This window comes from Arvicola amphibius, chromosome X (assembly GCF_903992535.2).
Source record: "Arvicola amphibius chromosome X, mArvAmp1.2, whole genome shotgun sequence".
NCBI classification, from domain to species: Eukaryota; Metazoa; Chordata; class Mammalia; order Rodentia; family Cricetidae; genus Arvicola; species Arvicola amphibius.
Window position 1 is genome coordinate 110,842,019 of NC_052065.1, and position 12,751 is coordinate 110,854,769.

Here is a 12,751-nt window from a genome sequence, read left to right on the forward strand (position 1 = left end):
TTGCTTTTTAGAAATTAAATAGTTGATACTGAATTAACTTCTTGGAATTTTTGAAAGGGGATAAATGATACTAATTTCTGCCTTCAGTAGGCAAGGAGAAGCTTCAGCCAAAAGAGAGGTTAGATCACGGCGCACCATTCTTTTACCATAAAGAAAGAAATAAAGGTAGACACGGGTTCACACCTGCAATCCCAGCACTCAGAAAGTCAAGGCACGAGGATTGACATCAATTTGAGGTCATCCTGTGCTACATAGCAGGGTCCAGGCTAGCCTGAGCTACAAAGTAAGACTGTCTAAAACAACAATGCACAACATTCTTTTTTCCTCTGTGTCTTTTATATCATGTCCCTTGATCCCGTTCATTTCCCTGTCCCTTCACATCCACCCTCTGCCCCTGTACCCCCCAAAATAAAGCAAAATTTTAGAGAAGGAAAAAGAAAAAAAAGGAAAAAATTTTAAAATCTCGTCATGGAAGCAGTAGTGTGATACAGTGAGTCACGCAGTAAAGCCTTTTGTCTACACATCTTTACTCCCAAGCGTTCATTGCAAAGAGTCCTTGGTCTGGATCGAGGTTACTGATTTCTGCTACACTATCAATGCTGGGCCCTCACTGGGACTCTTTTGGATATCCTGTGGTTACCCTGTGTTGTGGAGATCCAGCAGCTTTGGATCTGCAGGTCAGGTTTCTTCACGTGCTCCTGCAAATCATAGATGGGGTGGATGTTGAGGCCAATGAAGTAAAAAGTCATAACCCTGGTTCTGGGCCTGGGCTGCTGCAGGGTTGATCACCCCACCAGTTCTGCCCTGTCCTCACCACCAGGATGAGCTCTCCAGTACTGTCCTGGCCCTGTCCCCCCCTCCCCTCCAATTCAGCCCTTGCTGCAATGAGGGGGGGGTGGGGCCGGTTCTTTTGTCAGGCCCTCAGGGTCTGCTCTTCCACACCTGCACCACCAGCGCCAGCTCCACTGTGTTACCCTGTGAGGTACAGTGGCCTCTCCTTCCAGTGCTGCAGCTGGTGACAGGTAGGGACAGCTCTCCCACTCTTATGACCCCATGGCCAGCTCCTCCACCTGGCTCAGGCATTGATGAGTGGGGTTTGGGGGTGCATCTCTCCTCCGCCCATGCTGCCACATGTCAGATGAGTAATGGAGACAGCTCCCCTTTGCTGGGTCACCCTTACCTCCAAATACCTGGCCAACTCTGCTGTGCTACCTAGGCGAGGCAGAGCCCACTTTCCTGAGTGCTGCAGCTGGTAAGGGGGAGGGTCAGCTCTCTCACCTGTTGCAGGCTGTAGAGGGGGGGATCTCCCCCCACCCCCACCACTGCATGACATACGAGTAGTGGGGCACAGCATTCTTGAGCTGCTGCTTGACTTCCTGCCAGCTCCATCCAAGATGGCATTGATTACCCATTTACTCAGGCTAGCTTGTGGCTTTATATTTCTTCACATTTATTAATAGTTTTAGTCTTTGACAATTTTATACATGTATGCAATGTATCTTTTAAAAATCCATTTTACTGATTTATGTGTCAGACTGGATTTATGTGCACCACATGAGTGCCTGGCGCCAGCAGATCAGATCTCCTGAAACTGGAATTACAGGCCATTGTAAACTGCTGTCTAGGCGCTGGGAACCGAATCAGGTTCTCTGTAGTGGTGGCAAGTGCTCTTAACCACTAAACCATCTCTCCAGCCCCCTATGCAATGTCAGTGTATCTTGGTCATATCCACCTTTCTCAGCTTGTAGAAGCCAGTTCCAAGAAGCAGGTAGAAGAGCCACTAAAAATGATTGAAAGAAAATCACCCAAAACTGAGAGAGTACTTCCAAATAAGGGAAAATTTCAGGAGAGTGGGTCAGTGTGTCCCTTGCCTCAGAAAGGTTAGGGAACAGAAATATGAAGTTGTCACTGGATTTGGCAGTGCTTGGGTATTAGTAAACTGGGCAGAGGGAAACTCATAAGGCAGAGTGACCGGTAAGTGGGGAGCAGAGATGGGGACAAATGGGTCAGAAGAGATTAGAACTTGAGAAACAGCTAGGAACTCATCTAATTTTAGATGGTCATTGAAGCCACAGACATGGATTCTGTCACTTAGCCAAAGAGAATGAAGTAGGGACAGAAATAGATCTAGATTCCAGGCTGAAAGAATTCTGACATTCCTATACCAATAAAAAAAATGATTCTATAAGGATGACAAGAAGTAGCCATAGAGTAGGAGAAAAACCAAATATTCTGGTGCTACTTAATCTGAAAGGATGTTTCAAGAATAGAAAAAAAGGATATAGAAGAACAGACCTATAATCACAGCACTTGGAGATGGAGAGTTCAAGGCTATTGGCTACATCGTAAGTTTCAGGCCAGCCCAGGCTGTATGAGACCCTATCTCAAAACATAAAAAACCAAAAACCAGTAGTAGCAGACAGGGCTGTGAATAAAGCTTGGTGATAGAGCAAGCAAGGCCTTGGCTTCACACTCCAGTCTGCAGCGGGAAAAGGGGAGTGGCCAGCAGAGTTGAATGCAAGAGAAGAGAAAACTCAATTATGATACTTGAGAGCCACAGAATGTGTTGGCTTCTAGACTATTTTTTTTTTTTTTTTTTTTTTTTGGTTTTTCAAGACAGGGTTTCTCTGCAGCTTTTTTAGAGCCTGTCCTGGAACTAGGTCTTGTAGACCAGGCTGGCCTCGAACTCACAGAGATCCATCTGCCTCTGCCTCCCGAGTGCTGGGATTAAAGGCGTGCGCCACCACCGCCCGGTGGCTTCTAGACTATTAATGGCCTGGCATTTGAAAGCCATTGGGTTGAGAATAGATTCAGTTAGCATTTGTAGCTTTTTATAGAAGTCTATCATGAAATAAACCGGACAAATTGTGTTGATAAGTGATCATTTTTAATATAAGGAACACTAAAATTTAGTATTTAGACGTCTAAGAGAAGGGATACCCAGGAGAAAAACCAATAGTGTAGTTTTCTTGCAAAGGCAGCCAAAATAGAAGCGAAGGTAGAGGTCAGAGGAGCCTGCCTTGGGAAAAAGGCTACTTCCCAACCATCAGTAATGAGTTGGCAGCGCCTGCCTCCTCTCTGGCTGGTTAGCAAGCAGCTGAGTAAACTCAGGGCAGTTTTCCCGTCAGCACCTCCCTCTGGTCTTGCCTGGCCTGAGTCAAGGCCTCTTCCCCGCCCCTTCGAATTTCTTCCTCTCTCTATTCACTTCCTATTCACTGTGTGCCAGTCACTAGGGACAAGGAAAGAAAACCAAGTCCTTGTCCTTGAGTAACTCAGCTACGTCAGTGACTAGAGACCAGTGGAACAAACAACTGGGGTTACAATGTGAGCAGGGCGGTGAGAGGACAGACGATCTGGGAGTCTCCTGCCTGGAAGCTGCCAAGTGTGGCTGAGGAAACCCCCTAAACTGGATGGACCGGTTGAGAGCATGGCAGGGCCCAGCCCTCCTCCCTCTGAGCAGTTGTTCGGTGTTAGCTGCCTTTCTTTCCCTTTCTACTCTAAAGATTGAGCCTGGTGACAGGAGGGGGGAGGGGGACACACTTGAGTCCCAGCGCTCAGGAGGCAGAAGCAGGCGGATTTCTGTGAGTTCAAGGCCAGCCTGAGTTCCAGGACAGCCCAGGGCGTGTACAGAGGCCCTGTCTCAACCTGGTCTGACCCTTCCCAAATAATAGTACCGCCTCATAGCCACGGCTATTTCTCCAGCCCTAACTTTAATTTTTATTGTATTTATTTTGTGGAGCTGTTTGCATATGACGTGGAATGTGTTGAGGTCAGAGGGCAACTTTTGGGGCTTTGGGGGATTGGTTCTCAATTGTCAGATTTAGCCACTGAGCCATTTTACTGCCACCCTTTTTTTTTTTTGTCAAACTTTCGTTTGTCCCCTTGCTGTCCCTCTCCACCACTTTTATTTATTTTTTATTTATTGAGACAAAGTCTCTGTATACAGTCCTGGCCGTCCTGGAACTCTCTCTGTAGATCAGGCTCACCTCGAACACACAGATTCACCTGCCTCTGCTTCCCGAGTACTGAGATTAAAGACATGTGCTGCCATGTCCCACCTTGCAGCCATAAATCATAATTTATTATTTATAATAATAAACTTATAGGAGCCAGGCATGATGGCACATTGTCTATAATGCTGGTACTCAAGAGGCTGAGGTAGAAGGATTGCTATAAATGTAAGGTCAACCTGAGCTATATAGTGAGTTTTTAAAAGGCCTGAACTACACTGTAACCCTGTCTCACAAAACCAACAAAAGAGAATAAACTCATAAGAACTGGGCATGTCTCAATGGTAGAGTGCTTTTCCTAGCATGTATAAGACCCTGGGTTCCATCCTTAGCCATACATGCACACACACACACACACACACACACACACACACACACACAAATAAGTAAGCTTATAAATAATGGGGGGTGTGGGTGGGGAGGAGGTGTCATTCCAGATGGTGGCACACACCTTTAACCCCAGGACTAGAGAAGCAGAGGCAGGTGAACCTCTGTAAGTTTGAGGCTACCCTGGTCTACAGAGCTAGTTCTAGGACAGCCAGGGACACACAGAGAAACCCTAAAACTAAAAACCAAAAAAAAAAAGTTTATTCCATTTTGGGTCTTTTTCTTCAGGCACAGATCTAATTTTTTATGGCTAATTGTTTTGAATTTGTATGGTGCTGGTGATTAAATCTCAAACCCTCACCTGTGCTCAGCTTCTGGTTTCTTTGGAATTAAAGACAGAATGGAGAAGATTCAGAGGGCACCTGAGTCTTTTTTGTTTGGTTAGTTGGTTTTGGTTTTTCTTTTTTATTTATTCTCTATACAATGTTCTGCCTGCATGAACTCAGGACCTCTGGAAGAGCAGCCAGTATTCTTAACCTCTGAGCCATCTCTCCAGTGTTGGCTTTGAGTTTTCTTTTTCTTTTCATTTTTTTTTTGTTTGTCTGTTTTTCGAGACAGGGTTTCTCTGTAGCTTTGGAGCCTGTCCTGGAACTAGCTCTTGTAGACCAGGCTGACCTCGAACTCACAGAGACACTCCTGCTTTTTGCCTGTCTCTGCCTCCCGAGTGCTGGGATTAAAGGTGTGTACCACCACCTCCCAGCCTGGTTTTGGTTTTTCTTTTTTTTATTTTAATATTTATTTATTTATTATGCATACAATATTCTGTGTGTATGTCTGCAGGCCAGAAGAGGGCACCAGACCTCATTACAGATGGTTGTGAGCCACCATGTGGTTGCCGGGAATTGAACTCAGGACCTTTGGAAGAGCATTTAACCACTGAGCCATCTCTCCAGCCCTGGTTTTGGTTTTTCAAGACAGGGTTTTTCTGTACAGCCCTGGCTATTCTGGAATTGGATTTGTAGATCAGGGTGGCCTCAAATTTAGAGATCCATCTGCCTCTGCTTTTTTCACAACTTCTGGGATTAAAAGTGTGGGCAACTAACTACACCCTGCTTGTTTGTTTCTGAAGCTCCAGGACCATTTAATTAGAATTTGAGAAGAAGCCATGGGGCAGTGGCACAGGCCTTTAATCCCAGCATTTGAAAGGCAGAGACAGGGGGATCTCTGTGAATTCGAGGCCAGCCTGGTCTACAGAGTGAATGCCAGGACAGGCTCCAAAAGCTTCAAAGAAACCTATCTCAAATAAAAAAAGAAAAAGAAAAAGAAAGAAAAAAAGAAAAAGCATTTGAGAAGTTGAGAAGACACACATAGCAAGCTGTAAAGTTTGACAGTTGCTAAGAAAAGATTTACTTATATATGTAGACAGGGTCCCATTTTATTGCCCTGGCTGGCCTGGAATTTGCTATGTATCCCAGGTTGGCTTCGAATCATAGGACTCTTCCTGCTTCAGCCTCCTTATTGCTGTGACTATGGCCCTACTATGGACCTATGTTCTTCTATTCTTTTTCTTTTCTCTTTTGTTATTATTTTTTTAAAATTTTATTTATTATGCATACAATATTCTTTCTGCATGTATGCCTGCAGGTCAGAAGAGGGCGCCAGATCTCATTACACTATGTGGTTGCTGGAAATTGAACTCAGAACCTTTGGAAGAGCAGGCAATGCTCTTAACCGTTGAGCCATCTTTCTCCAGCCCTCTTTTGTTATTCTTTTGCAGATGGGAAAAGAAGAGCAAGAATCTCTTTGCTAAGCCTTCCTCTGGCATTGTTTAGAAACTTCGAGATGAGATTTGCCTATTATATCATCGCAACAGAGTCGATCCCTATGCAAAGGTAATCACTTTGTACTTGATGCCAGGTAGTGGTGGCACATGCCTTTCCTCTCAGCACTTGGGAGGCAGAGACAGGCAGATCTCTGTGAGTCTACAGAGCTAGTTCTAGGACAGGCTCCAAAGCTACAGAGAAACCCTGTCTCGAGAAACAACAAAACTATCTGATAGTGACTGTATAGGTGGCACCACTTGTGTGTTGAGTGTTGATCTGCAGAAACTATCACCTCCATGGGTCTGAGCCTTTGCTCTTTCTCTGTCGGTGCTGATAATGCATACAGCACCGAACACTCCATAAGCTGTCTCGCAATGCTTATGGCTGTGACAAGCTAGCTGCTCTGCTAGGAGAATTGAGGCTAAAGGAACTAGGAGAAACTCCAGAGCTGAAGGCAGTGTGTGCTGGGTATTGGTGAGGTAGTGAAGGATGGCTTGGATGTTTATGAAGTTCTCAGGCCTTGCATGTCAAAAACTGATCCCCTTCCCCAGAAGGCATACACAAGGTAGTTTTGAGAATAACTTAGCACTGATAAAAGGAATCTTTAACTTTTTATGATATCCACAGATAGTATCTTTACTTTTCAGTTTTGTTATATAGTAATATTTCTTAAAATAAGATATATATATATATATATATATATATATATATATATATATATATTTATAACCTACGCTGCCTCACAGCTCACCATCCTCCTGCCTCTGCCTCTTGGGCATCATAGGTATACACAACTATGTCCAACTTCTGTTTTATTTACATAGAACATGTGTGGAGGTTCATGCGTTCCACCTTTTTGAGGCAGGACTTCTCTTGTTTCTGTTGCTGTGTTGAGTGCTCCAGGCTAGCTGGCCCTCAATCTTCCAGGCGTCCACTACCTACTGTGCTGGAGGGATGTTCAGGGTTACATATTTAGATCACTGCATCCAAGGTTTTTTGTTTTTGTTTTTGTTTCTTTTTCTTTTTCGAGACAGGGTTTCTCTGTAGCTTTGGAGCCTGTCCTGGAACTCACTCTGTAGATCAGGCTGGCCTCAAACTCAGAGATTCTGCCTACCTTTGCCTCCCAAGTGCTGGGTTTAAAGGCATGCGCCACCACAGCCCGGCTAACTTTCTTTTCTTTGAGACAGGTCTCTGTATTCTGAAAGTCTTGTGAGAAGACTATGAAGAGATGAAAGCCGTTTAGTGACCCCAGAGCTTACTCGTGTGATTCATTCTCAATTTCCCCTCACTCTACCATCTGGCCTGCGAAATATACACCCAGGAAAATCTCCCCAACACCGAACCGTGGAGTCCTCTGAACCTCATTATTTCTCTGAAGTAGTCTTGGCTGTCCCGGAGTTCGCTGTGTAGACCAGGCTGGCCTTGAACTCACAGAGACACTCCTGCTTTTTGCCTCCCTCATGGTAGGTTAAAGGTGTTGGCCACCATGGCCCGTGCTTTCGCGTTTCAAGACTGAGCTGTCAAGGTTGCATGACTAGTACTTTTCTTTAATTTTTTTAAAAAATTATTTAATTTTATTAATGAGTGCTCTGCATGTACACCTGCGTGCCAGGAGAGGGCGTCAGATCCCGCTGTAGATGATCATGAGCCTCTACATAAGTGCTGGGAATTGAACTCAGGACCTCTGGAAGAGCAGTCAGTGCTCAAAACCACTGAGCCATCTCTCCAGCCCCATGGTTAGTACTTTTATCCACTAACCATTTCCCTGGCCCCCGTATATGTCTTTTTTTCAATTAATTTTTTTTTTTTTTTTTTAGTTCTTCTGGTTGTGTCAGTGTGTTTCTACATAGGGGATATGTAGACGTAAATCGTGAATACAGGCACCTGTGGAAGCCAGAGGCATCTTTTTCCCTGGAGCTGAGTTACAGGTGTCTGGAAGGCCAGACGCGGGTGCTGGGAACGAACTTACAGAACCGCGGAGCGATCACACCCTCCCTCTTCCCAAATGCCCGCCGCCCATCACCCTGAAGGTGCACACCCAACCCCAAGCCCCGCCCCTCGCGTTAAGCTTCCGCCCAAAGAAGGGCGGAAGTAGCGGCGCTCGAAAGTGACGTCATCACTTTCCCCGCCCTCCTCAGCGTTGGCCCCGCCCACTCCGTTTCCCGGGTTTTGCTTAAAGGCTTTTACTTAGGCACCTCTCAAAGGCCACCTACCCCAGCCACGAAAGGAGTGCCCCCAGGACCCCGACGGTGGCCTGGGAGAACACAGCCACTGAAGCGGAGGCCTGAGAATTAGGTTTCGTGTAATTCCCGCGCGCGTTCTCATGGCCCCATAGGAGCGCGGAGGCGGGGGATAGAAGAGCCGAGTGACGTCACCACCTAAGCTCCACCTCTAGCTGCCTCTTCTAATCTCGTTTTTCCGGCCGGGGCCTCCTCTTCGCCTTTCCTCCGCCATCGTGCACCTTCTGCCCGCCTCGGCTTCTCGCTATGGTAAGATTATCGGCCGCCATCCCTTTCTAGGCAGCTTCCCTGAGACCGCAGGCTGCCATGACTTTACGATGGGATTGCACAGCATTGAGGGGCGGGTGCATTTCCAGTTTTGGAGGGTTTTTTTGTGGGAGTTAGCTTGGCCATCGCACGGATCAAGGGCACAGCATAAAATTAGCAAGCCCAATTCTCCCCCACAATGTCGGGCTGTTTATCGTTTAGTCAGGCGAGCAGTTCAAAGTGTTCTTGCTTCGTTTAGCTTCGAGCCGATGATTCTGGGCAAAAGGAGAGGGTTGGAGCCACGCGTAGATTGCGGCTGATTGAACGCTAGCCTTGCCTTGGCATGCACAGAGAGCACAGGTCAGAGTGGGGGCTTGCACAGGCATTAGGACTTAACGAGAGCCTTCGGAAGCTCTGCATCACTCCGTGGAAGAGTCTGCCAACAGCACACCAGTCGTTGCTTACTGACAGATTGTTTATTGGCGTCTAGGTTCAAAGTGGGATTCCTACCTGTATTTATTCAGGAAAATCTAAAACTTATTCAGTGGTTCAGGAGGAGTGCACACTGCCTTTTCAATGCCTACTGAGCGGCGAGTGCTGTATAATTTAGATTACCCGGACAGCGTCCCTTGAAAGTAGAGAATACTGTTTTCAGAAGTAGAGCGCTTAGACTTACTGATATAAATGATTGGACGGGATTGACCCAACGCCATTTTAGTTGCAGTAAATTAGTTCCCCCTACCTTAGCTATTCTGTCATCTGAAGCAGCAGGATAAACAGTAACTTAGCGCGATTTTCGAGCAGACAGGACATGGACTTAAAAACCTGACGTAGCTGGGCGGTGGTGGCGCACACCTTTAATCCCAGCATTTGGGAGGCAGAGACAGGCAGATCTTTATAAGTTCGAGGCCAGCCCGGTTTGCAGAGCGAGTTCCAGAACAGGCTCCAAAGCTACAGAGAAGCCCTGTCTCGAAAAAATAAAAAAAAAAAATGACTGTAATCACTCTTGATCTAAAACAATTGAGTTTAAGCCATGAACTCTGACTTCAGAGAAATAATGAGGTTCAGAGGACTCCACGGTTCGGTGTTGGGGAGATTTTCCCGGGTGTATATTTCGCAGGCCAGATGGTAGAGCGAGGGAAATTGAGACTGAATCACACGAGTAAGCTCTGGGGTCACTAAACTGTATCTCCTCGTAGTCTTCTCACAAGACTTTCAGAATCAAACGATTCCTGGCTAAGAAACAAAAGCAAAATCGTCCTATTCCTCAATGGATTCGGATGAAAACTGGCAACAAAATCAGGTAAGGCCCCCACTGCCCTGCTTGCCGTTCTCCAGCTCTTACATGATTTGGGGTGTGTAGATTCGTGTTTGGAAGATAACGCACTGCGACAGCTGTTTTCTGCTTACCATGCTGCGACTCCTTTTGTGTGTGGGGGGGGCGGACGCACTGTTAAAATTTAGAAAAAGCTGCACACGAGAGAAACGCCCTGAGTGCACAGGTGGTGCTCTTAGTGGCTACAGGCTGAAGACCTGAATACTAACGTGCACGTGGCTGGGGGCAGCTTTCAGGAATCACTTCTCCATTCACCAAGTGGATTCTGGGAATCCCAACTCAGGTCATTGGGCTCCAAGGAAGTGGCTTTGCCTACTTAACCTCATAGAGAGCCCCAGAAATCCCTCCCACACACCTTTTGTTAATGTTTTGTTGGTTTCTGCAGTCACAGCTGGGCTTTGGGGGCAGGTGTTTCTCAGTTCCTTGCTAATTTCCCTATGAAAGCTTGAGATTGACTTTCCTGGTGGGGAACCTTTGAATTGGCAGCTTCAGAAGAACTGAGGGCTCCCACAGGCAAGGGAAGTGCCTTAGTGAGCCAGTAACAGTTCTGATAGTTCATGTGTGTATTGCTTTAATCATTTGTGTGTGGGATGCATGCCTGCATGTGGTCAGAGGCTGGTTTGTGGGAGTTGGTTCTCTTTGACCACGTGGGTTCTAGCGACTGAATGCAGTTCTTCAACCTTGATAGTGAGCACTTTTCGGAGCTATCTCGCCTGGCTACTGGTTTGGTGGGTTGTGCTCAGACAGGGTCTCCATAGTCCAGACTGCCTGGGAGCGAATTTGGGAGTGGTTTGCTTTTGTGGGTTTGCTTTTTGTTTTTGAGACAGAATCTCAATAAATAGATCAGGCTGGCGTTGAACTCAGATCTGCCTCCCAAGTGCTGGGGTGTGGTTCTGCTAAATTGAGGGTTTATGTTCTCAGTTAATTTAGCTTGAACTTGGAAGTCAGCTCCCCACTCTGGCCTTACACTCTAGTTAATAAGATATCTTCTATCTGCTGGTATGGTAGGTGCTGCCTTTTTCAAATACATGTACATGTATTTAGAGATTGCACAATCAGGACTGGGCTTTCGAACCTATAGTCTTGCCCCCATGTAATGCTAAGGAGAGCTTTAAGTTTCTGGGCAGGCTGTTCGTTTGCCGATGGGATGTGTGTTTTGCTTTTTTGCGGCAGTCTTGTGTAGCCTGAGCTAGCCATCCTCTTCTACCTCAAGTGCTGAGATTACAGGTGAGAGCCAACACATACTGTAACTACATGAGCCTGTTTCCTAGAGCCCTGGCTGATGAGAGTAGGGACTGCTAGTTGATATGTGGGTTAGCTATGTCCTAGAGTTGTGATGGTGTTTTGTTGGGTGAATTATACCCTAACCCACAGAGTTCTATATTTCTGGCTGGCATTTATGGGTGCTATGGGTTTGAGTGAGGGCCACCTGCGTGCTCTACTCAGCAAGTTCTCTGCATGGGACTGTAACCCCCAGCCCCTCTCCCAGCTTTGAAAACTTAAAGCAGGTCGCAATTACAGTGCTTCATCCTGTGGGAGTACTGCCATTATCCTGCTGAAAGAAAAACCATGTTGACTGTTTCTGATTTTACTTATTGGGAGTAAAATCATGACACCTTGACATGAACAGCAAATTATGTGCAATTTGGGAGATGCTTCCTCCTACCTGAATGAGTTCTGGGGGTGAATTCTGGTTGCCAGGTGTGCACGGGAGCCATCTTGTTAGCCTTTGCAGGAGCCTTTGTGTGTGGTCCATAGGGGAGTTCAGACTATGTCTGCATCTACCCTGTCTAGATCTGTGAATCAAAAGGAAGGGGCTTTTATTTTGGAGATGGTCTTGGCTTTGTAGCCTTGGCTGGCCTGGAACTCTCTAGGAAGCTCCTTATTAAATTGTCCTATTCCCTCAAAGGCCAAATCTGATAAATATGAGCGGTGATATTATGACCGTACCACCTTGTAACTCGTGTCTTCATTCTCTGCAGGTACAACTCCAAGAGAAGACACTGGAGGAGAACGAAGCTGGGTCTGTAAGGAGTCAACAATGGCAAGACAGTTTATGCTGAATCATGATCTTCAATGAGTGTTACAAGATGGAGATCGACATTTTCAACTTGGAGACTTGATCATGTTTAAGTTGGGAGTGCTTTCTCCGGTAATAAAATGTAGAACCTATAATAAAATGTAGAATTCTGGTTTTGTCGAGTTCTGAATTTCCCTTTCCCCTGCCAGACCTAATAAGATAAGCTTCTTCTGTGGTGCATGTGGGGAGTTGTTCCCTGGGAGCTAGAGAGGCTGAGTACTTGATGCTCTTGCAGAAGACCTGGAGCCTAGCACCCACAGCTCACACTGTCTATTATATTACACCAGCTTCAGGGTGAGCCCCTCTGGGCACTGCTGACTTGACGTATATGTAGGCAGGTAACCATGCACCTTGGTTAAGATTGGGACTGTTCACATACGTATGACCCATAGTGTGGAGGTAGGTCAGAGGATAACTTTACAATTGTCTTGTATGTATGTTCCAGGCTTTGGATTCAGGTAGCCAGGTTTGCGTAGCAGGGGCTTTACCAACAGCCATCTCAATAGGCCCCCACTTGTATATAGTGTGCTTTAATTACTTACGCTTGAGATGGAGTCCAGGGTTTCATGTAGGCAAGCACTCTCAGCAGCTGAACTGCATCCCCAGCCCTCTAGCAGCGGTTCTTAGCCTGGGGTTGAGCCACCCTTTCACAGGGTTACATACTAGATACTTAATTACGATTCGCAACA

At 46.3% G+C, this 12,751-nt stretch overlaps 1 protein-coding gene and 1 non-coding gene across 2 annotated transcripts; both read left to right on the forward strand.

The window, feature by feature from the left end:
• Positions 1 to 8,505: 8,505 nt before the first annotated feature.
• On the forward strand, positions 8,506 to 12,174 carry Rpl39 (ribosomal protein L39). Its single transcript, XM_038316547.2, has 3 exons — positions 8,506 to 8,649; positions 9,846 to 9,949; positions 11,965 to 12,174. The coding sequence occupies exons 1-3, from the start codon at positions 8,647 to 8,649 to the stop codon at positions 12,011 to 12,013; spliced, it is 156 nt and encodes a 51-aa protein (XP_038172475.1). The 5' UTR covers positions 8,506 to 8,646; the 3' UTR covers positions 12,014 to 12,174.
• On the forward strand, positions 11,484 to 11,614 carry LOC119805627. Its single transcript, XR_005283943.1, has one exon. It is a non-coding gene; the product is annotated as a small nucleolar RNA SNORA69 (small nucleolar RNA).
• Positions 12,175 to 12,751: the final 577 nt, after the last annotated feature.

Bases quoted from the DNA above. Each gene is read 5' to 3' on its own strand.
- Rpl39 (XM_038316547.2), top strand. The intron at 9,950-11,964 runs GTAAGGCCCCCA...CATTCTCTGCAG, and splicing joins AAAACTGGCAACAAAATCAG to GTACAACTCCAAGAGAAGAC.